The sequence below is a fragment of the Ochlerotatus camptorhynchus genome, unplaced genomic scaffold (genome assembly GCF_037179485.1).
Source record: "Ochlerotatus camptorhynchus isolate MF236.1 unplaced genomic scaffold, CSIRO-AGI_Acam_v1.1 ptg000094l, whole genome shotgun sequence".
In the NCBI taxonomy this organism is placed as follows: Eukaryota; Metazoa; Arthropoda; class Insecta; order Diptera; family Culicidae; genus Ochlerotatus; species Ochlerotatus camptorhynchus.
Window position 1 is genome coordinate 6561831 of NW_027040584.1, and position 26027 is coordinate 6587857.

At 36.7% G+C, this 26027-nt stretch overlaps 1 protein-coding gene across 1 annotated transcript in view; it reads left to right on the forward strand.

The window, feature by feature from the left end:
- LOC135698742 (uncharacterized) overlaps positions 1-26027 on the forward strand; it is a 98661-nt gene that overhangs the window by 36797 nt on the left and 35837 nt on the right. The window contains exon 2 of the mRNA XM_065218848.1: positions 2579-3224. Within this exon, the coding sequence (XP_065074920.1) occupies positions 2719-3224 (506 nt within the window). The 5' untranslated portion in view covers positions 2579-2718. The remainder of the gene's footprint in view (positions 1-2578; positions 3225-26027) is intronic.

The following is a 26027-nucleotide window of genomic DNA, read 5'->3' on the forward strand; positions in this document are numbered from 1 at the left end:
TCGTGTTGAAAATGTGGTGTAATATTACTTGCCAAAAATTATCATTAATACAGTGCATGAACTGACATTACACTGCTTTCACTACATTTGTTTATTTTTGTTGCCATAAAAATTACATGAGATTTTCGAGATGGTTGAAGTGCATCCTCTTGGATGTAGTATTAAAATTTATTTTTTGCAGCGTATGTTAAGAACCTTAACGCTAGCGAATATGCGGATCGTTATCCAGAAGCAGCGGATGCAATAATACGTAAGCATTACGTAGACGACTATCTGGACAGCGTGAATAACGAGGAGGAAGCGATTGGAAGGCCGAGAGAAGTAACATTCGTTCATTCGAGAGGTGGATTGTAAGTCCAACTCGGAGAACGTTCTACAGAAGCTAGATGAGTCAACGAGCGCTGAAGTTAAGAAGTTTTCCAAGGAGACCGGAAGCTGTTCAGAACGTGTGTTAGGAGTGTTATAAATGCCACGGGATGATGCCTTCACGTACTCTGCCAACTTCGGTAATCAGCTTATATGACCCTCTAGGATTTCTCTCCCACTTTACCGTTCATGGGAAAATCCTTATTCAGGATCAGGATGTTTGGCGCAGTAAAGATACGTGGGATGAATGAATCTCAATGGAGCTCAAACAACGGTGGGACCAATGGGTTTACCTATTCCTCTCTTTGAGAGCTGTACGAGTGCCACGGTGCTATTTTCCGGAGCAGCCGTCAACGGAAGTCAACAATATACAGTTACATATGTTCTTGAAGCCAGCTTGGCTACATTTGCTCACGCCTATTTGCGCACCGAGGTAGCCGGCCAAATACAATGCGCTTTGATGGGCGGGAAGGCAAAGGTGACCCCACTCAAATTGATGTCCGTGCCTCGTCTGGAACTTCAAGCTGCGGTGCTAGGAGCGTGGCTGGTTGAGGGCATGTGCTCGACCCACACTCAGTCTATTGCGTAGAGGTTCACATGGACTGATTAAAAAACAGTGTTAAGATGGATCAACTCCGATCAACGAAGATAACGAAGATCCTTGAGAAGACAAATACCACGGAATGGCATTGGATTCCTTCGGATTTGAATTCTGCTGATGATGCCATCAAGTGGAAAGGAAAGCCGAATCTAAATCCGGAAGGTCGCTGGTTCGGAGGACTTGAATTTCTGCGTAGGAGTGAGGAGTATTGGCCGTCTTCTCCCGATGAGAAGTACGACACAACTTGGCATTCCAACTTGGTTATTGAGCATCAGGTAATTCACTCGGCCTTTGACTGGGAGATATTTTCGAAATGGCACCGCTTGTTGAGAACCTTCCTGAACCAAGAAAATTTTCCAATAGTAGAGGCGTTGATCTTTCGTTCAATCCAGAAGGAGGTATGAGTTGTTGTCACACAAATGTTGGATTTTATGTACTTATATTTCAAAGGTTATAAAAACGAATGACCTCTCCAAGTTGATAAACAGAAAGTTCTAATGTTTTGTAAACATGCAATTAAAAATTATAGTGTAAGGTCTGGGAGGCAGTGTTCTTATTGCTTTGGGTTTGGGTACTATATTATAGAAACTGCGCTGAAAATTTTTGTGGAAAGAAGTACGATTATTTTGAGTGAGGCCTCGAAACTCCGGTGTAAAAAGACAACGCATGCTGGAAAGTAATGGCGAGGATCATGCAAGCAACAGTTTCGAAAACATGGAAAGACAGGCCAATTATTTTGGTGAGTTCTTTCCTTTTGTATTTAGATAATTGTATTTCCATTCTCACATAATCTTTACTTTCTATTGCCGAATAGAGATTCCTAAATATATAAAATTTCATACTAACACAAATATGGGTTCCCTGCACCTTCTTAAGAAGATGTTGGACTAATTTTCTTTCCTATCCCCTGTGATTGTAAGGATGTGACCAGGTGTAGAATGTGATGCATGTTTTGCAAATTTTGATGTGTGGGAAAACCACTAGTCTCAAGTGTTTTTTTCACGACAACACACGATATTTTTAGCAAAATGTATTGGTCGAACATTATATTGTCCCCCACAATTTGTGCAATCTCATATGGCATGCTATATTTCAAAGGGAAGGCATTCCGGCAAATTTGTGGTATCCCAGGTCATCCATCGACGCACACTTTCTTCATCCACCGTTTTGGTAATTCTAATCCACAATATTTTCATCTGATTGGTGGTTTTGATCACTTTACCTTCTGTGTCCACTTACTCACTTAACCCTAACACGAATTTCAAATGTAAGTGTGATGTAAGTTATGTACCAACTATTTATTGGAATCATGCCGTCAATAATGGTTGCCGGGCTGCAGATAATAATCATCCTATCAAATACAATAAATGCTGCCATCCAACCAATCAGCCAAACTCACATTTAGCCATTTATTCACAGCTTATACCATCCCGCTGATTTAGATTAATAGGAATAAATTATGAACTGTGTACCATGCGCTTGACATAATCGAATATTGTTCAACGAGAACAATCCATTGTCATAGCCATCGCTAAACAACTCCATTATACAGCGTTTCGATTCTGTCCAACAAAGACAAAGCATTTCATAGGCTCTTTTATCTATTTCCAGGAAGCTTGTACGCCAGCAATAGATGCAGAAGCTGATGTACATGTGTGGTGCTCATTTGCACTAATGAAACAAGCGCAGTGCCATGAAAAGCCAATAAGTTCGATTTACCGGAAAATTTCGTCTCTGAATAGCCACTGACAATGCATCCGACGAGCAAATCCAACACCTCCGGTGGTGATAGTCCGTTGGCAGCTAAAGTATCCAAAAGTGCTGACTCGCGTAGATCTTCGACATCGTCCTCGTCCAGTACGGGGAAAACGAAATCCAGAAAGTGCAAACAATCGATGCAGCCAGGTAACGGAACGCAAGGCGCACCATTATCATCGAATTCAACCAAGCGGCTCATCATCGGTAATTACAATAATGATATCAAAACCACTGCCAGCACTTTTAAGCCCAAAGAACACGAAGCTGCGGAACTACGGAAAGCGCTTCGGAATGTGAATTTTATGCTGATCGCGTTGGTGTGCTGCATTGGAGGGCTCTCCTTATTCGGTCTGCAGTATATCAATGCTCGACTGGATCACCCACGCTTGTTGGCCACCCGTGCAGAGGTGGAAGAAATTGTGGAAAATTATCTCAGAAATAATATCGATAAATTTAGTGAGGATTTAATAGCCAATGTGAGAGCGTCAGCAGATTTCAGGTAAGCTCGATTAGTAGCAGGTTCTATTACTACAGTTCGAATTTTTTATTGAATCTAAAATAATAAGTAGTGATATCATTCATAACATATTTTTTGCAAAAACGTAAATTTCCCAATAGAACCATACATAAGTATCGTCCGTCCTTGAGAGTTATAAAATCCTCCTAAATCCTCCTGAGCTAAACATTTTATTTCATTTCGCTTGCCAAGTGAGACCGGATGGAAAATATGCAGAAGATGGAAAAAAATCTCGCTCATGACTGTGTTTTAATGGTTCCTGCCCCTAAATGGGGTAAGGGAAAATGCCACTTTCCAGAATTTCCTGAACACATGCCGCATTGGACTGCTGCATACCGGCAGTAGGGACCGGCTGAGTTGGCAAAATATAATAGAAGCCTTTAAAATTAACGCTGCACAAAGCATTTCTCTATCCACGCTATTGTGTTGTTCATAAAGCTTTATATGTCCTTAATAAAAAAAAAAAAACAATCGGTTGTAGGAAAAGTGGGAAAATAATTCACAGCTGTTGGCAATTTGTGACTTTGATGTTGAAAATAATTATGAGCTGCGACCAACTGAGATGCGCTTTTAATGTTATAATAAAAATCTCTGCAAATCTTTGTTGAGCTGTAAAGTTTTATGCAATGCTTTCTTTGGCGCTATAATTTACTTTTCGCCATTCAAGTATCCATTGAAGTAGAAAACATAATCTGAGTTATTTTCTCGTTCTTTTTCCCGTTCAATCCTTTCACAGCTGTAAACAGATTACTGCTCGTAATTTTCGACTTTTTATTACGTTCATAAATCATCGAGCGCACGCACCGTGCCATTTGCTTAATATGTTGCATAAATTTAAAACAGCGAACGAGCAGCAAACGGGACCGCGGAAAACCCGAAGCTACTGGGCTGTTTCTCATACGCCTACACACATATTTTATTATCTCCCATGTGTGCACCACTCCACCTTTACCGATGCCATATGGGAGTAAAAGCAAACCCACTATGGCATTACCACTGCCATCGCCGCAAGGTAATTTGCTTCGAGATTCATACGTCAACTTGCCATTCCATTAAAAATTGGAATATTTTTTTTTGCACGGTGTCATTATTTTTACAACCACTCGTCCTCGTTGCTCGGATTTCACGTTTTTGCACATGCTGTGTTATTGCCATTATCGAAACGGAATGGTCAAAATTCGTTTTTTGTTTTGCTGCGGAGATAGTTTGAGAAATTGTTTTTAACTACTTAAATCAGAAATTTTGATCAATTCATATCGTCCAATTCCCTCTTAAAAAATTGGCTATGTCTAAAAGTGATGTTTAATCGTATTATAGTCACTTTATGAAAGTATATTTATCATCATTTCAAAAATCTCATCCAAGTTTCGCCACCTTTTAGAAGTTGGCGAAAAAGTGTGTTTTTCAATAATATTTCTGACGACAAGACAAGCGAAATTTCAAAGTAGGCTATGAACACCTATGCAGTTTTTCAACACAGTATTAGGAATGCCCTGAAGGTCGATATTATGAAAAAAAAAACGGTTTTATACTTGATATCCGAAAATACGCTAATGTGGGGCAGGGGTTGTCTAGAATTGAAAAATATTTTATATGATTTAAGCGTGCCCCATTACCGCATTTCTTCAAAGAGAATCAGATAGAATCTGTGATTTATACAAAAACTAGTTTAACTGACAACAGACAGTTTGTGCCATTTTTGGGCTCCACAGTGTTTATTATATGCAATTTTTTAAGTCGTATGAAGGTCCTTTTTTCGACATTCCAAATACTAAAAAAAATAAAGAAACTATACACCCAATAGTGAAATTCAGGGTACTGCAGAGCCAGTCGATTTTATTTTGCAAGCCAATGGAAAACTGCTTGAAAATGTCCAATAGTGATAAATTGTTTTGCTCTTCTTCAGTTAAATCCCACCAAAAACTCTGAGCCAGGAGTACCCGAGCATCCATAACTCTCATAGAGTTTACATTATTTTTTCGCCAGAATACGTTTTATTGGAATTGTAATATCGAATAAATCAGTTAAATGTACGGAGGTTAACTAAAATCGAGCTTATTTGTATTTTGTAGTACCGTAAAACGAGGTATCTTTGATAATGTTGTTAACTTTGATAGTATAATATAAAGAATAAATTTACTCGCTGTGCATTTTCCAAATAAGAAACATTGATTCCATATTGTAGCTTAGGATATTTCCGTTGATATTGTATATAGTTTTACATAGTATGTGTTACATATTTTACAAAATATTAAAAAACCATTTTCGTGTTTTTCGCGCTTTTGAAAAAGCACGCAAACCATCACTTATGAAATGTTTTTCCGATGCAGCCATCACAAATTCAATGTTGAATTATTATTGCTTTTAAAGTTTTCTGATTATATACTCATTCAAAGTTTCATATTTAAAGAACTAAATTGTTTGAGTTTCACTAATTTTTTTTCTACATTCATCGAGCATTATCAAAGTAACCCCAAATCAAAATGCAGAAGTTAGGTCACAAAACTAAAAAAAAATAGTGCAAATGCTTTAATTTTCGTTCAACATATTACTAACGAATTAACTCTTGGATCCTCAGAACTTGTTTTAAAAATATAAAATTTGAAAAACATTAATTGTTTTACGGTACTTGTTTGTTTTACATTCATTATATTTTATATATTGCATGACTAGTAAATTATTTTTATTTCACATATTTAAAATCTCATTATATCATTGTAACTATAATTTTCATTTACAGAAGGTGTATCAATTATCAAATCATTGTTATTTACATTTATTTTATAATAATATAATATGATATCTATGGTTTTCAGAATTTTGATTACCCAGAGAATAAATTGAATATCACCATATGTTATTAAATTGTTTTACCTTTGCAGAGTTTTGCTATTTCAAGAATTAATCATTGATGCTTATTTTTATAACTCTTGTAGCTCAAACAACCTCGATTATTTAGCAAATTGATTCTTTACTTAAATTGTGGATTCATTAAATTGGCACAGTTGAGTTCAATCATACCATGCAATTAAAATATTCATATATAGCTTGAGTGTAAAGAATTTGAGTGACTAAAATCGAGGTTTTCTGTATTTTCCAGTGGCGTTTCCTTAACCTCGATCTACCTGTGCACCAACTCTCAAAACATAAATAATAATCAATATATTGCTTGCAATAGATAGATATCGAGTAAACTAGAAAATTGAGTGTATTTTCAACCGATTCGAATATGAATATGGCATTAAATCTGGTTTTGAAAGTTGGTGCAAAGGTAAATAGTGAGGTTACGGGACGCCATTGGTATTTTGTTATATTTTCTGTGTTTTAAGGAAATACATTTTGGATTTCACTACATATATTATATAAATTATACATTGCATGATATACTATTACCTTTAGCTTACTATTTCAGTTTACCCAAGCAAGTCATCGAAATTAATATGAAGCTGATGAAGCAGAAACATTAAATAATATTATATGTTTATAATTATTAAGCAGGTTATTTCTCGTCATGTTAGTTATTCATCACAATTTTTAGCATTATTGTTAGTATCATTCGAGTAAAATATATTTATCCTATACATTTCAGTGTTGCATCCACCTGTTGTGAGCTGAGGAGGTGTAGAGCTGCATCTTATTATATGTAAAATACTTCTTCATTGCAGTAGCAACTATATTAATTATATAAATGTAATTCATTATGTCATATTTTAATGTTCTGATATATTTCATTTCTCCATTGCATATATTTTCATTATATAAATAAATACTGGGTTGGGAGGGAGCATCAGGGTATCATTCAAACTGAAGCTGGACGATGGTACGATTGACAGCCGAAGTCTAGGAGGGAATAAACACTATCATTTTCTTTATCCTACCGATTCGATTATGGTGGTGTGAATTCTACTCCATCAGTTTCAGGGCGATTGACGCGACCTTCTTAACAAACCATCCAGTAGGAAGCTTAATAAGTATTGCGAATTGTGTTATTCGATTTGTTGGAGCGTATCGTTGGAAGGAGATTCTTAAATTCCCGTGGATTTCGCGTAAGTGTCTCTGCTTACGGGTCCACCCCTCCGTTTTTGACCCTTCATACAGCGATATAGTGAATTCAGATCGGTAGCTCAAATTGATCTTGCTATTAAGTGGAGCTGCATCCAAGACAAGTCTTGAAAGGATGGTGGCTACCTTACATACATACATACATACATACATACATAGAATACGTTTTATTGGAATTGTCACCCAGTTGAGTCATCGAATCTAAGCTGGTTTTCAATCTTAGTCCACTGAGCCTCTTGGTTTCGGCCGTTGAGCTTACAATCAATAATGTGTTATGAAAGAGTGCGAGATGACGATACATGACGATAGTTGAGGATAGTAACTACATGTGTGGCTTCTGAATGTTTGGCTCCCGTTTGACAGTTCACATTGGCTCCCAGTTGACAAGCATATTGAGTGAGTCCGCAGAACCAAGGTGAAATGTAAAATAATATTACAGATTTGCACAAAAAGTAGACAGATTTTGTAACGGTGTCGTCGGAAGGCTTTTTACGTAATTTTGTAATTTTTATTTTAGCTAAATTTTACGAACAAAGTTTGGTTCCCCAAATGTACTGCGGTTGGAAAATCATCTCGTGAAGGTTTTAACGAAAACATTCACGGTAAAAAATGCTTGTACGCTACATTGTAAGAACTGGCATTTCATTTTTAGTAAGAAAACTTGTAGATGATGTAATCCTCACTTTCATTTGATGTTGTTAGTTTGTGTTTGATTTGCGGGTAGGTTTTAATATACAGCGTAGTGTATTTTTTGTTTGACCATGATGCTAAAATCGAAATCTCAATGTATTTCGAACACCTCTAGCGCAATGGAATCATGCGTTCGATAAAGCGTATGTTTGTTTTCGAAATTGCTGTTAACCCAAGTGAAGTAGGATGAATGTTGTGGGATGAGTGAATACCTCCCCGTCATGATTAACAATTTTTGTTTTGCCCACACAAACGGTGACACGTAACATCATTAAATACATTGCAAACAGCGAAGAAGTGTATACGGGATACGCGAGATGATCTGGGCACCATGATAATTTATCGAGCAGTAGAATCAACAGACAATGTAATGTTAAATATTCCAGCCAGGATCCTTTGGCAACGTTCACAAACACGAAATACGATGCAATGATGCCTTTCTTCTGAAAGGTCTCTCAAACTGACTACAAGAGCTCAAAAGCCAAAAGCCGGAAACAATCCCTCATAATTTATCTTGAAAATTCTACTGTTACGTGTGATCTATATAAAGGACAGCAACAACAGGGGGTGAAAAATTGTGTTTATAAATGACAGTTCTTAATCATCCCAAGCAGCATCCCAGTCTGAAGTTCAAATGGAAATGATAAACATAAATATTTGTTTAACTGCGCTAGAACAGTAAAGATGCTGTGCTAAAAGTTTGTTCAGAGAAGATTATGCCAACTGATCTTCGAAAAGGAAAAATGATACACCGGAACGAAATTTCAATGAACCGAGATTCTCTCTTGTCTGTAATTGAAATTGGAAACACGCCAAGAGTCCTCTACGTTGACAAAAATCAGCTCAGTACAGAGAAGTAATATAAAAATAAAAGCAATAACTCCTTTGCCGCTGGAAATCAAATAGCAGCAGCCATGAGTTGAAACTGCACGAAAACAGTTCCCTTTTGTAGGAAAAATGGAATTCCCACAGCGAGTGGCACGAAGTTTGTATCGTAATGCTTCAACAGGCACCAACCGAATATCTAAGGAGATGTGATTTGCTTTAAAGCTTTATTACCCCCCGTAAATCATGTCGCGTAAAGCTAACATGAATAAAATGTAAACAAAATAATATTATTCCTTGCTTTTTCTCGGATTGTGTGGATATTGCGGTTGCTCGTCGCCAACGTCGAATGTGGAAGTAGGTTGAGGAATTTCCTAACCCCAACTGGGTGAATGCATGTTTTGGCAAAACGGGAAAAACAATGCCTCGGGCCGTAAAGGAAAAGCGTAGAATTAGCCAGGCACGGCAGAAAACGCTCGTGCTCAATAAACTGGCAAACTTGAGCTTGGAAAAGTGAAAATGAATAAATGTGTCTAAAGAGCGTCGAGCGAGATTTTTTTTTTCCAGTGCACAGCAAGTTCATGTTGTGGCATGAACTTGCGTAAATATTATCATAAAATTATGAAAAAGTAAGGTATGGGTTTGTTTTTCGGTGGCCTCAGCTGTATTGTAAATACGGATGGATGCACGGTTTCGGTAATGGGGTGTTTACATCTGTGCGGTTTTGCTAGCGCTAGTGTACTAGCCAACTAGCACGAATTTCAGTTGCTCCTGAAAATAATGCTGGTAGACGCTGATGCCCTGTTTACATTATGCTGGTTTTTTGCTAGCAGCTGGCTCATTAGCGCTAGTGAAATAACATAAGTTTAAACACACCATAAGCAACGAAGTAATGGAGCATAACTGTGTTTGGAAATTTAGCACCAATGGCTGCTTGTTGGGAAAATATAACACATATTTAATTTCCGGGATCATTGCTTCTAATACGATTATATTGTGTAAGTAAATTCCAGTAATGACACATAAACATGATTTCGGAGAATTTCGTTTCAAAATCATATTTCCCAGGCCTATAATTAGGCTGTTTGGATTTCAGTTTGGTTCAATTTTAGATATGGCCACTTCTATCGAGACATCCGGAGCATATGGCTCATATGATCTTCTTAGGCTTTATTACGTACAAAGTGGGACGTTACGCCGGCTCCCAACTTAGTGTTCCTTTGAGTACTTCCACAGTTATTAATTTACAGTTTTTAAACCTGTACAACTGTTGCATTAGCATTAGTGACATGTACAATGAAACTTCCTAGACCCGTCCGTGAATCCAACACAGCTGCGCCTTTACCGACGGAGTGAAGTAATGCCCATGGCCAGTCTTGTAAGTGGTCACCGTAGTCGACATATTTTCAGTGATAATCGATTGCCTTTGCTCCCGACCCTAGCAAAACAAGCTATCAGTACCAAACTAAAATGTCATATGACAGACTCTGTCATACGACACTGTCGCCGAAGACCGTCCCGAATGTATGTATTTTAGTTTTTCTCATGGTAAGAGCTGCTGATGTTGTGCTTGTGTGAATTCTGAAAATAGCAAGCAACGATATCCTAATAATAACATTTCTGATCAGAAATGGTTTCATTTACACCAAATTGAGGAATTAGAACGAAATCACACATGTCATATGATAGTTATTTGAAAATTTTATTTTTGCTCGAATGTTGTTCTACCGTTTGTGTTGTGTAAGAGAGACGACGGTAGAGCATGAGAGTACGAATAAAAACAAACTGTCGCGCACGACAACGAAGCGAGTGTCTTAAAATACGTCAATAGTTTCAACCCCTTCCCATGGCTAATATAATGCAGCTCACAAATAATCGAGCTATTGACATCCCATGTACATTTTTGTATCACACGCCTGATTACAGCTCACAGCATTCAATAGAATTAAATTTCCTTGTAGGGTAGCGTTTTGGAGAATTTAAGTGTAAGGGCTGGTCTCATTTTTAATTTTAATCGGCTACAGTCAAACTACTCCTAGAAAACAGGTTGTTTGTTATATCAAACAGAATACCGTCCATCTGTCAAAGATTTAATGTGCTTATAAAGTCTTAAAACTCATAACTGTTTTTGTTTGTTCAAGATTGTGTACTAATGATATGAGACGATTAAGTGGCGACATCAAATCCAGAAGCTAGAACCGAAATTCAATATTCTTTAGGGCATTTTGAAGATCTTGCGATCTTCTACACATGTGTATTTTTTGAACATAAAAATAAATGCATTTTGATTGTCCTTCTGCTGTTCAAAAATTCAAAAAATTCATATAAAACATACTCTGAAAAAAGTCTTCACAAAGTTTCATTTGGGAACGCCAATAACAAAATTCCAATAACAAAATAAATTATTTTTATCAAGATATACCATAACATTTTTTTTAGCTAATTTTTTTCCGTCGATTTTGTCTTCCGTACCAATGCTACCTACACCAGGGAGGCAGCTCCTACATCTGGACCCTACCTATCGACCCATTAACTCATGGCCGGGGACCAACAACTTTACTTCCCTTGCGGAAGGAAGGCGTGATTAAAGATTTTATGCCTCAGAAAATCCCGACGGCGCCGACTGGGATTTATTTATTTATTTTATTTATTTATTTATTTATTTCATCAACCGATGTAGACTAGTACAAATACATATACAAATTTGTTTTTCTTAAGAATATTAAAAAATATATTGTCAGCTATTATATTTTTACTTCCTACGAGTTATGATTCCGTATGGAGTTAAAATATTGTTTTAGTTTATGCCGAGACATTGAAAAGTCAATGGTTTCGCAGTATTGATTGTAAGACGCCATCATGCGATTTAATGGCCCAAATTTTGCATAATTTGTGCGATGATGGGTTACGGCAAATAAATTTCGATTTCTGAGTTGTCGAGTAGGTACATAAAAATTTAATTTTGATAAAAGTTCTGCTGAGTTAATGCGCTGCGAAACGATATCGTTTACAAACGAAACCATTGCATATTCACGACACTCTTTTAATGTTTGTATGTTTATAAGCATGCAGCGTGCTTCATATGATGGAAGAGGAAATGATGTCCAACCTAATTTACGAAGGGCATATAATAGAAATTGCTTTTGTACTGATTCTAATCTTTCTTCGCGCGTGATTGAAAATGGAGACCATACAATGCTGCAATATTCCAGTATTGACCTCACATAGGCAATATATAGTGTTTTAATTGTGTATGGGTCCTGAAAGTTATAGCAAAAGCGCTTGATAAAGCCTAGCATGTTATTTGCCCTGTGAATAATTGTATTGTAATGGTCTATGAAAGTTAGTTTGGAGTCTAAGATAATCCCTAAATCCCTGACTCTTTCACATTTTTCTACATTCTGATTTCCTAATGCAATTGAAATGTTTGATGGTGTTCTTTTTCTGCTAAATGATATTAAGTTGCATTTTTTTACATTCAGTTCTAATAGGCTTTTTTTACACCATGTGTAGAATATGTGTATTTCACTCTGGAATATATTGATGTCTTCATCATTTTTTATTTCCAAAAAGAGCTTCATGTCGTCGGCATAGATTAGCAATTTTATTTTTTTGAGAATGAAGGAAATGTCGTTTACGTACAGAATAAAAAGAAGAGGTCCCAGATGAGAGCCTTGCGGGACTCCTGAGGTGACTTGAATTGGGGTTGATTTCTTTCCGTTGAATTTAATTATTTGTTGGCGGTTAGTTAAATATGATTCAAGCCATTTCAGGAGTCCTGGCTCAATTCCAATTTTTTTCAATTTGAAAAGAAGCATTGGTATGTCAATTCGGTCAAATGCCTTGCTAAAGTCTGTATAGAGAGCTTCTACGTGGTTTCCATTATCCATTGCATTTAATGAATAGTCTATTAATTCAAGTAAATTTGTCGAGGTCGAACGTCCTTTAAAGAAGCCGTGTTGCATGTCAGTAATTCTATTTTTGGTTTGAAGAAATAATTTTTCATTTACAATTGCCTCGAAAAGCTTTGGAATGCAAGAGATAATGGCTATTCCACGATAATTACGTACGTCAGATTTTCGGCCAGATTTAAAAATAGGTACTAAAAATGAGCTTTTCCATATTTTTGGGAAGGTTCCGGATTCCAGTGACATATTAAAAAGCCAAAACAATGGAGCAGTGAGTTCCATTGCTAGACTTTTTAAAAATACTGGAGGAATTCCGTCAGGTCCAGGACCTTTTGAGGCGTCTAAATTCTTTAAAGCCTGCAAAATATCCTGCACTTGAAGTTGATTGACGCCAATGTCCCTTGAAAATTCTGGATGAAATGCAAAATAATCGCGGTCGCGATCTTCATCGGAAAATGTCGTATAGATTTCTTGAAAAAAAATTGCAAAAAGCTTGCAATTTTTTTCCGAGCTATCCCCGACACGTTCGTCAAGATGCATTATTGATGGAAAATTGTCAGATTTTAATTTGGTTTTTACGTAATTAAAGAAGTTCTTTGGGCAGGACTTTATTTCAAGTTCAGTTTTTGAATTAAATTCTTCAAATGCATTACTGATGGCTAAATCTAGTTGATCGCATAAGTCCAAATAGATAGCCAAATTTTCACTATTATTGTGTTTTTTGTAATGTTTATGTGCTTTCTGTTTTCGATTTTTTAAGTTTTTTATTTGTCTGTTATACCAGACTGGATTTTTTGTGCTTCTGTAGCGTCTTTTTTTCTTCAAAGGTATTTCTTCTAAAATTATTCCTGATAAAATTTGGTAGAAGATGTCTACAGCAGTTTCGACATTTCCTTCATTCCTTAGAATTATTTGCCAATTGACGCTGTTTAATTTATGTTTGATTTTTTCGTAGTCTGCTAATTTGTATTCAAAGACTTCCTCGTATTCGCAGTCGTTGGGTCTTTGGTATTCGTGTACAAATAAAGAATATTCAATTGCTGTGTGAAACGCTTCGTTTTTCCACAATGGGTTTAATGATTTGGTCACACAGAAATCTTCATAAATATTCGTTAGTAAAAAGTCCAAATAGCAATTTTGTTGATTTTTGATGTGGTTAATTTGGTTCAGTCCTAAATTAGCAGTTTTGTCAAAAATGAACTGCAATGTTTCATTATCCCCAACGACTGGGAGTAAGATACATTCATTTTCAGAGTCCAGAATGAAGTCAGCATGGCGTTGATTAAAGTCTCCATAGATGTGAACTTTAACCTCAGGAGGAAGCTCAGATAGAATTTGTTCAGCACTTTGGAAGAAGGCTTCATAAGTGCTTTTATGAGCATGGTCTGGTGGAAAATACACTGAGGCGAACACGTGCGTTTCACCGGCAATGTGTGATTTCACCCAAATATGCTCAAATTCTGTAAATTTTGGTGTAAAGATAATTTCTGAGTTAAAATTGGCCGAAAGAGCTATAAGGACTCCACCGCCTGACTTCTTCTGAGTTGCATGAAAATTTCTGTCGTCTCTGAATACATTAAAAGCATTTCCAAAGATTTCTTCACTTTTCACGCTTTCGTCCCAGCTTGTTTCAGTTGCCAGAATGACCGAGAAGGATGAGCATAATAAATTTTGATAGATTTCCTTCATTTTAGCTGGGCTTTTCATGCGATTGAAATTTTGACAGTAAATCAAAATTTCAGTCGCATTCTGTTTATGTGAAGAGATTTTTGGAAGTACGTCGGTTGATAAAATATTTTCATTGGTATTATTATTTACCTCTTTCTCGTCGAAAGGAGTCATTGCTTCCGAAAATTCGGGTTGTGAAATTTGTCGGCGCTTTCCCTTATACGCTGCAGGTGTTGGATCCTCTGGTTGTTAAGATGACGCCGATAGGATTCCAAATCGTCAGATGCCGCCTGTTTTGGTACACCATGTTCTTCATGCACCTCGAAAAAGATTTTCCGAAGTTCCTCCGCTGAAGTCGGTAGTCCTTCGGATGCCAAATTAATTTTGATGCTAGTAGTGGTCATTCCTTCATGGCAAAACGATGGCTCCTGAACCCAGGCCCTTTAGGGTGAAAGACAATCTCGCTTACCATACCACCGGCGTCACTATAAAAAAAAATAATCTTACAATCATATACGTTTTATTGGACACATAAGGTTCATGAGATTTTTTGGTGGAATTTTCAATTATTATGTCACATAAACATTATATGTGAATTTCGTGGATATTTTTCACTGGTTATGTGATATATTTTAAAAGTATAGAAATAAACTTTATTCAGAATAAATATGGACAAAAACGTAAAGACAATACACGTAAAACTATTATTACTGCCGAGAAAAGGCTTATTGAAATTACCAAATACTTTGGCTAATTTCAAAACACCCACCTAATTAACACATACGACCTGATATCGAGTAAATCTCTTCAAAATTTGTAAAACTTTAGCTTACATACGAGAAAATGTAATCACGCGATAAAAACAAAATTTTCTCGATGTATTTTTTTTTTAATTAATGGACTATGCATGACAACACAACATAAAGTAGGTGCTATGAAACATACGAAAATCTTCTTACAGGATTGGACCAAAAAAGTGAAGTAAAAATAAAAAAGTCATTGTAACTTGTTGTCGCTCTTCTCGTCATTCGACCTTTTGTCCCCCTTCTCATCATTCGACCTTTCGACCCCCTTCTCATCATTCTATATTTTGTCCATTCGATCTTCTGTGTCCTTTTGATCTTATCATCTATTAGAAATAAATACATCAGGGTTTCCATCATTATTTAAGCTGGAACACCATACATCAACTCAAGAGCAAATTTTCATTACGTCGAAAGTAACAAAGGTAAACAAAGTCGAGCTATCAGTGGCAATCGATTCTCCTGCTATTCCGCTATACACTGTCCGAATATAGGATCACATCCTATTTTTAAATTTATTTACCAGTCAAAATGCTTTTTGACGTCATCACCTTTCGATCAGAATATTTTTCGATGTTACTTAAGTCACCCGATTTCTATGGAGATGCCGTTTGACTTAAGTAACAGCGCTGAGAAACCCGTGAAAAGTGTACGTTCGTCGTTTCGCTTTCTTATTATTAAAGTGAATAAATCGAACTGTTTGTTGCTAAGATGATTTCGGTGGTCCTAAAATGATTAATGGGCTGCGCGTAAGGAGACGTAACCGATAATTCTCCCGAATATCCTGGTAAATACACTTTGACTTAAGTAAAAATAGGGGCCACCAAACGACGTATAGTAACTTTTGACTCAAAAAACCAGTATTTTTTAGCATGGTAGCTAGCGATTTGCATTTGTATGATTAAAACCCTGCTAAATATGTTAAACATTGCTATCACTATGGGATTATGTGTGTTTAATTGGAAATAGGAATAACTTTTCGGTCATCAAAACAAAACTTTATTTTTCTCGGATTGGTGCAAATGTTACTTACGACATAATGAAAATTTGCTCTTGCTATAGGATCTCCACTATTACAAGAACATCTACCCTGTATGAATATGTATTTACAACCAATTTTTCATCGCAAACTTATCAAATGACTGGATCATCATGTGTATCAGTTTTTCAGTATCTTCTCCCAAACTCGAAATAGCTTCTCATTGGATTGTAGAGAAGAGTATCGAGTATCTCAAGATAGCTATAATAGGATGCTAACTCTAAGAATAAACTATGAAGATGCACTTAAACTAATTATCAAACACCTCTAATAAGTTGTTCAATAGAAACGTTTCCGAGCAGCTATCGATCCTCTATTTCTCCATTGTCTTAAAGATATGATTTTACCTGAAACAAGGCATTTGTGTTATCTACAGTCACCCCAGTATTATGGGCCACCCACAATTATGGGCCACTTCCATTTGATTAACACGCAGAACTGACTGACCAATATTAGTGACTAGCTGGCCCATAATACTGGGGTGACTGTAGTAACTAAAAGCAGAGTGGAAACGTTGCGGTCTCCTGCTTACTCAATGCGCGTGAGTAGGTGGTGCATAGTTTTACAACAAGATAACTGTACAGTCCGCATCGTGCTCTCTTGCCGTGCGGATCTATTTGCTTTTTGCTGAAGGAAGTGTTACTACTACCTAAAGCTACAACAAATTTAAACAGCACTTTTCAGTGCTCAACCTGTAAAATTTCTACCTTGTTCAACTTTATTCCTCTTCGATCCTTGTTTGGACCCTACCCGAGGTAATCCTTCTTGGATATCGATTTGGAAAATTCCTCTTCGATCCTTCAGATTCTTATAGTAATCTGCTTGGAAGTCGATTTGGATAATCGCATAATCGCACTTTTCAGTGCTCAACCTGTAAAAAATTTCTACCTTGTTCAACTCCTCTTATTCCTCTTCGATCCTTGTTTGGACCCTACCCGAGGTAATCCTTCTTGGATATCGATTTGGAAAATTCCTCTTCGATCCTTCAGATTCTTATAGTAATCTGCTTGGAAGTCGATTTGGATAAAAATTTACTGCCGCCATGGCGCCTAAACGCAAAAGATAGGGGCAAACTCTTGACCCCCCTTCTGAAGAAATTAATTTGTGTAATCAATTTGATTTGCTCACGGATGATGAGAATGATCCATCATCCAAGAAAAATTCTAGTAAACTTTCCCGGCTTAATGCCAAGAAAGAAAAGATTCCCCCTATTGTGATAACCACTTCCGATTTCCATGCTCTTCGCATGGAACTTTTGAATTTCGTGAAAGTTGAGTTTTCACTACAAATTGGACGTCGGGGTGAATGCCGTGTATTGGCTGAAACCTTGGACGGATTTAAATGTCTTCTCAAGTATCTTACTGAGAAGAAGCACAAATTTTTTACTTACGACACCAAAACTGAACGTGTGTTCAAGGTTGTCATGAAAGGACTGCCCAGTGGTGAATCCCTGGATCAGATCAAAGATGAACTGGCAAAATTACTTGGAGTTGTGCCACTCCAAGTAATCAAAATGAAAATGAAATCCCGTCCTGGCGATTCGCGCAACGGGATTTCTAATGATTTTTATTTAGTTCACTTCAAGTCTAGTGAACTAAACAACCTTAAGGCCTTAGAAAAAGCTAGCCTTATGCTCCATGTCCGAGTGAAGTGGGAACACTTCAGGAAGACTGGAGGAAATTTCCAAAACCTCACCCAGTGCCGTAAATGCCAGGGATGGGGTCACGGAACTAAAAATTGCTACATGCCAGCTAAATGCATGAATTGTGGTGATTCCTCTCACGCAAAGGACGACTGTCCTGTGAAGGAAGATCCTAAGAAATTTAAATGTACAAATTGTGGTGAAAACCACAAATCCAATTTTTGGGAATGTAAGACTCGCAAAGCGATCCTACAATCTCGTTCTAACCGACAGGTAAGAAACGCTCCACGTTTCCGACCAGGTACAAATTCCTCTGCTGTTAACAACGGTCAGCGAGGAACAAATTCTACATTCGTACCCGTAGGTACAAATATCACCCCTGCTTCAAATTTTTCATCTGTACCTACTCCCATCGCTGCTAACAATGTTCAGCGAGTTAATGGAGCTACCTATGCTGCTATTGCAGCGGGTAGAAATCAAAATACTAGCCAAAGTAATTCTAACGGAAATTTTGACAATTTTGATTTAGGAAGCATTACTGCCCCTAAAATGGAATTTTTACAGAAATCATTAATTGACATGATTTCTGATATGCTTAAATCTAACTCCATGTTTGATGCTATTCAAACTGGAGTAAAATTTGCAAATAATATTGTCATGACTTTAAAATTCAGTAATGGATTTTAAAGCATTAAATATTGTAAATTGGAATGCTCGATCTCTTAAAGATAATGAAGACGAGCTATTTAACTTTTTGCGAGTTCATAACGTGCATATTGCCGTTATAACTGAAACGTTCCTTAAACCTGACCATAAGGTTAAGAAGGACGCAAATTACTTGATTTATAGAAATGATCGTCTTGATGGACCCTGTGGTGGCGTTGCCATCATTATTCATAGACGAATCAAACATAAAATTCTTTCTTCATTTGAAACCAAAGTTTTTGAAACTTTGGGAGTTTCTGTTGAAACAAAATTTGGACAACTTACGTTTATAGCTGCCTATTTGCCATTCCAATGCGTAGGCCAGAAAAAGAATTTTCTCAAGGGTGACCTCCAGAAACTTACCCGTCATAGGTCTAAATTCTTCATTACTGGTGATTTTAATGCAAAACACCGCTCATGGAATAATGCTCAAAGCAATTCTAATGGTAATATTCTGTTTGATGATTGTTCTGCAGGTTATTACACTATTCAATATCCAAACAGCCCAACATGCTTTTCTTCTGCAAGAAATCCCTCCACTATTGATTTGGTCTTAACTGATTCATGTCAACTTTGTAGCCAATTGGTTACCCATGCTGACTTCGGTTCTGATCACCTTCCAGTAACTTTTGAAATATCCCAAGAAATAATTTGTAATCCCAACAGCTCTACTTTCAATTACCATAGAGCTAATTGGGAGCAATATCGAACATTTATGGAATATAACTTCGATCCAAACATTCCTTTGCAAACCAAAGATGAAATTAATTATGCTCTTGAATCTCTGACTACTTCTATAGTTGCAGCAAGAGCTGCCTCAGTACCAAAATGCGAGGTTAAATTCGATTCAATTATAATAGACGACGATCTTCAGCTCTTGATCCGTCTTAAAAATGTTCGTAGGAGACAATATCAAAGAACACGCGATCCTGCCATGAAGGTTATCTGGCGGGATTTGCAAAAACAAATTAAAAAGCGATTCTCTGCCCTGAGGAACAAAACTTTTGAAAATAATATTTCTAAATTAGACCCGAGTTCCAAACCTTTTTGGAAACTCACAAAAATTTTGAAAAAACCTCAAAAGCCTATTCCAGCGCTTAAAGAAGGTGGTAAAATTTTGATCACAAATTTGGAAAAAGCTCAGAAACTTGCTAAGCAATTCGAGAGTTCCCATAATTTCAGTTTGGGTCTTACTAGTCCTATTGAGAATCAGGTTGCTCGGGATTTTCTGAATATTTTCTCTCGGGAAAATATTTTTGATGATTCCTGGGGGACTGATTTGGACGAAGTAAGGTCTATAACTAAAAAGTTTCAAAATATGAAAGCTCCAGGTGATGATGGAATTTTCTATATCCTCATCAAAAAACTCCCAGAGAGTACCTTGTCTTTCTTGGTAAAATTATTTAACAGATGTTTCCATTTGGCATACTTTCCTGATAAATGGAAAAATGCAAAAGTTGTTCCAATTTTGAAGCCGGATAAAAATCCAGCTGAAGCTTCTAGCTACCGCCCAATAAGTTTGCTTTCTTCAATAAGTAAACTTTTTGAAAAGATAATTTTGAATAGAATGATGCTTCACATCAATACGAACTCAATTTTTGCAGATGAGCAGTTTGGATTTCGCCATGGGCATTCAACTACTCATCAACTCTTAAGAGTTACCAATTTAATTCGTTCAAACAAATCGGAAGGCCACTCAACTGGAGTTGCTCTTCTAGACATAGAAAAAGCATTCGACAGTGTTTGGCATGAAGGTTTGATTGCTAAATTGAAAAAGTTTAATTTTCCACTTTATATTATGAAATTAGTTCAAAATTATTTAACTGACAGAACTCTGCAGGTAAATTATCAAAATTCCAAATCTAATCGACTACCTGTTAGAGCAGGAGTTCCTCAGGGTAGCATTCTTGGGCCTATATTGTATAACATTTTCACTTCGGACCTCCCTGATTTGCCTCAGGGTTGCCACAAATCTTTGTTCGCTGATGACACAGGCATTTCCGCTAAAGGAAAAAGTCTTCGTGTTATTTGCAGCAGACTGCAGAAAAGTTTAGATATTTTCTCTTCTTATTTACAAAAATGGAAGATTTCTCCCAACGCTTCCAAAACTCAACTTATAATATTTCCACACAAGCCTAGAGCTTCGTTTTTGAAACCTAGTAGTAGTCACATAGTCACTATGAACGGAGTTCCAATTTCCTGGTCAAACCAAGTGAAATATCTTGGATTAATACTTGACCAAAAATTAACTTTTAAAGATCACATTGAGGGCATTCAAGCCAAATGTAACAAATATATTAAATGTTTGTATCCTCTTATAAACAGGAAATCCAAACTTTGCCTGACGAATAAACTTCTAATATTTAAACAAGTTTTTAGACCGGCCATGCTTTACGCTGTGCCAATATGGTCTAGTTGTTGCACTACCAGGAAAAAAGCACTTCAAAGGATTCAGAACAAAATTCTGAAAATGATTTTGAAGTTGCCTCCCTGGTACAGTACTACCGAGGTACATAGAATTTCGAATGTTGAGACTTTAGAAGTAATGTCCAACAAAATAATGAATAATTTCAGGCAAAAATCGTTGCAATCCTCAATTGCAACGATTAATTCCCTTTATACTTAGATAAGATTTAGTTTTAGTTTTTAGTTTTAAGATATCAATTGTTATACTGACATGCAGGTTTAAAAAACCTGTTTAAAATACTTAATTGCCAAGACATGAACAATGTAAAAACACTTAGATATATATCATAACAATTAAGGCTGGTACGTTACTGCAGTAACTGGAGCACCTAGGTTAAAAATGAAATGTAATTTATTTTGAATTTGGAACAAATAAAGAGTTAAAAAAAAAAAAAAAAAAAAAAAAGATAACTGTACGACCCCTTGATTTTTCCACCCTAGGCGAACCTCGAGTAACAACATATAATTTAATTCAAGATGTTTAATATTTATCTAACTTTCCAACAAAAAAAGCGGAACAATCTGGTATTACTATAATACATTTATTGCCACCCGACGCTTATGCATCTTGTATTATAGTTTTCTCCTATGAATAAAAATTCAAACGAGTAAGTTGGTCACCCCCCATGAACAGGTTAGCGGTACACATGATCTAATAAAATACCGGTCATACATTGAAATTCAACATTGCTCTTTTTGCAATGCTCAACCATTTGCGGAAGTACGTAAAAGAAGCGACACCGGGTTCTACTGCTGGTAATTTGCAAACATTTTCTTTCATAGAATAACTTTGCTGAAGCATTTTTCGAATCAAATTTGCCACTCTCTTTTCCCACTTTTGTGTGGCCAAAAACAAGCATGACTTTTCAAAGTTGGGTGAAGAAAAATGGATTCTAAAACATGCTTGATATTCAACATCTCTCGAATGCTACAATCTAGAGAAGGAACATGGAAAGACGCGGTCTCGTGAAAGTTGGGACAACTTTGATCCGAGACGTACAGACAGCACCTGTGACTTTTTTGGCACACAATGAACTCTCTAGTAGTAGCTAATCCTGATGTAAGTGGAAATGAAACTTTTCCCAATAGAGAATACAAAACACACATGGTTCAAGTGGGCGGTAAAAAATGAATGTCTTTCATACGCTGTATCAAACAATGATAAAGTTGGTGACATTGGGTGAGAGTTGCAGCATTTATCAAAATTGTTTTTTTGAACGACTTTTTTCATTCACCATAGAATATTAGGCAATATTTATTTAGACCTTTAGAATTTAGAAGCAATTCTACAAAACACAAAATAACCAATGTTTGAACCGCTAGGAAATCCATTGATCTCAATAATAACCTTCTTTTGATGTGTATTTTATGCTGAACAAATTGGTTTTCAAATGCCAGTTCTATAATCAATAGTTCTGTTGTGGTTTGTGCATGGTGCATTTTAGATGGAGGTGCTCGATAGGCATCTACCTCATACAGTAAATATCGCCTGCCTTCATGTCGTGTGCATGGCGTAGCTTGATAGAGTCCATCATGAGTCCATGATTTATAACAGAAACAAATAACAGAAACAGAAATAGATAAAATTTATTACAGAAACAAAAACAAATAAACAAATGGCGATTTATAACAGAAACAATAAATTTATAACAGAAACAAATAAACATTATTACATAAGAATTCAACTTATATCTTATACTATAGACACAGGACAGTTGGCATTCGGTTAAAAATTGGTTTGTCACTCCCCTTCTATTTTCAAACCTACCAACACCATTGCGTACGAAAATTATAATTCGAAAAGATGAACTGGCAAAGGAAAAAGCAAAACATTGACAATCACTGATTATAAATGTTTTTTTTTTAAGAAAGGTTATCCTATAATTACGGAACAGGTGCGTTGATTTTTTAATGTTACTGGAATTATTAGTTAAAAGTTTATTCACCATCATAATTGCAGTCGCGTAGCTTGCTAGTGATGTATAAGAATATTAAAAATATCCAAGGAAATTGTTGATAAAAATCATGTTCGAATAGTGTGAATTTAACTCGTCCACTCAGGACTGCGAGTAGCTGTGTTCCAAAAAACTGCCAACTGGTTCTGTTACACATTGCTATATTTTTCGCAAACGTTTTTTTAATCCACTCCCAACACAAAACCTCCAACCAAAACAAAACCATTCTCCATTACCACTTTGGTGTGAAAGTTCAACCCCCGATTTGGGCTTATCCTAGCTCATTTATTATGGCTTGTTCCTGACCCTGTTTTACTGGTGAAAATCTTTTCCTTCTCCCAAATTTATCGGAATGATGAACTGTGGCAACATAATCACCACCATCATCATCATCATCATCACCATCATCATGTCCAGGCGTCGAAAGCATTTTAACCTTCGTTGGGTTGAGGTAGGGGATCTATCCAGAGCGGCAAACTTTCCCGAACTGCTCTCGCAATAAAGCAATTTAATGTGCCACAAGGGCTCACTCTACATTAATGAATTTAGCCGCAGTTTGTCGAGTATATCATCTATAGCGGAAGATCTCAGTGCTAAACAAGCTTAACTTTCCCATTATAACCTGTCGAAAAGTACCTCTCTTATATTCTCTCTTTGCTTCCCATACGGCATGCATCCGTTTCGGTCAGATTTACCACCCACAATTTCGAGCCTTGTTCGAGGTTTTCTGACGTATACTTTTGTCATGCACCAGGCGGCCCTCTTTGAACTAATACACCAAAATCTTGTTCATATGTGCTTTGCCAAAGAAATGTGGCTAGCCAATAACGTTTTGCAGTTGTCTGTGCTCTTCAAGTAGACTCCTTTTGGGATGTTTAAAATATCTTCATTCAGTTGATTCAATGTTCATTCATTTTCTAATTCATACTCTCCGGTTCCCTGTCATGTAAATGCTGTTATTTTGTTGGAAATAAAACATCTAAAATCTAAAAAAAAACATATTTCAACTTATATTGAACATCCCTCGCACTTCCACTAAATATGCATGCCAGAGCAAGATTCTCAAATGGTTTCCATAAATGCTCGATTGCTATATCGAGAAGAGTGTACTCTACAGATCTCTTGAAAGAACGTTGATTTCATGCGGAAAACATATTTTGCTCCCGGCCAAATACGTTTGCTCTTTTTTATGCTAGATCCTAGCAGATGAATCTTTCATATTACAGGAAGCAGCAATTGTTTGAAATTCAGTACCTTGTATTGCACAATACAATAACAGATTCAATATTGATGAACTCACATTTAAGTACGAATTCACACGCATGTACAAAGCTAGTAGTCGAATGAAGTGAATTGTGCAGTGGAATATTGATTAAAACAAAAACTTTGTTGAGACTTGTGTGCTACCGTATCATTCTACGTGACACAACTAAATTAAACCATCCTAGAAACCAGAAGAAATGTTCAACTGTCCAAAGTTAGAAGCCTGAAGATACGAACCACAAAGTCAAACTTTCAGACATTGCAAAGTAATTCAAAACTTTCATTTACAAGAAGATCCATGTTAAATATTCTATTACCTTCAGGGGGTAAACAACGTTCTTGAGAGCTTAATTTAGGCATGTGGATACACGCGTGTTTCAGAGCATCTATTGGTCAAATTTGAGTGTTCTAGGACTTTACCCCCTGACGATAATAGGTCAAGGTATTTCCGAAGCCGAAATTTCCCCTATATAGGTAGCATTTGTGTTTAACAAGAATTTCCTGCAAGAAAGGGCGTATGTTAAAAGATATTTTTGCTCTAGCTTCCTTGCACAATTTTCGTTCCCGATAGGGGTAAGAGGGGCATAGTGAACAGGTGGGGCATATTGAGCAGCCAAAAAGATGAGCTCGTTTCTTCGGGACCTTCTGGTCTTAGAGCTACCTCTATGATAACACCTAATCTACCACCCGCGCTGCCGGTGGTGTAGTGGTAAGCGTTATTACCTCTCCCCCAGCAGGCCTGGGTTCAATCCCAGTCGGCGCCGCCGGGATGTTATGAGGCATGGTGCTCAGCACAAGATCGATGGAAAACAAATCAAGGAAAAAACACCTATTCTAGAAGAAGAAAACACCAGCAGAGAGGCAGAAAATAAGCGAGATAATTTCATTCTATAACGAAAGATGACATAGTAGACGAGAACCTCAGCTAGCACGATTCTCGATTTTTAGTGATAGAGCGAAATCGGAATTCTTTTTCGGAATCGTTTGCTGAACTGTTTCGTACATCTCGTTCGGGAACTTTTATTCTTATTTTGTTCGCGATTTTCGCATAGTTAGTTCTTCAGCGAAATGATTTTCTGAAGAACTGCAAAAGAGCTTTTTTTAAAATGAACTTTCCAACACTGATCCTGAGAAAGTGCTTACTTAGATTCGGTTTAAACAATTTATTCTGTCCTAATCGTATGCAAAATACTATTTTTACGAGGCGGTACGGTATTTTTGGATGATACATTTCTAAAAATATGTTGAAGTACATATGTTGATACATATGATAAATTATGTATGCTGTTAGTCAATTCTGTATATTCAAAATCCAAAAGAGGTCCCACTTACCGCGATGAATGAGGAAAGTGAGACCTATTGGACATTTTATGAATACTATAGGGTTATGCTGGAATGCCAACAGATACACAAGCTCATAATGCTGAACTATCAAATGTTTAGGTTCCTCTTGCCCCAGCGTACCCTCATTCATTAGGTCTTTAGTGGGACTGCACACTGTAGTCAAAATACGTATCTGACACTAATCACTTCCGTGCGCTGCTTCTTCACGAGCAACAAGACAAAGATAGAAATGCTTCACAGTCCTGTGTACGGTTTCGTTTCCAAGGGGAAACCATTTTTGCATTAAAATTCACTTCACGTAACAATGTAACACTAAATCCCTGCCGGAAGCAGCGATGCAACTCGATTTGATAACAAGATGTACGGAACGTAGTGCAATCACTTTGGACCATGGAGTGTTTTCTCGTTTTCCTCT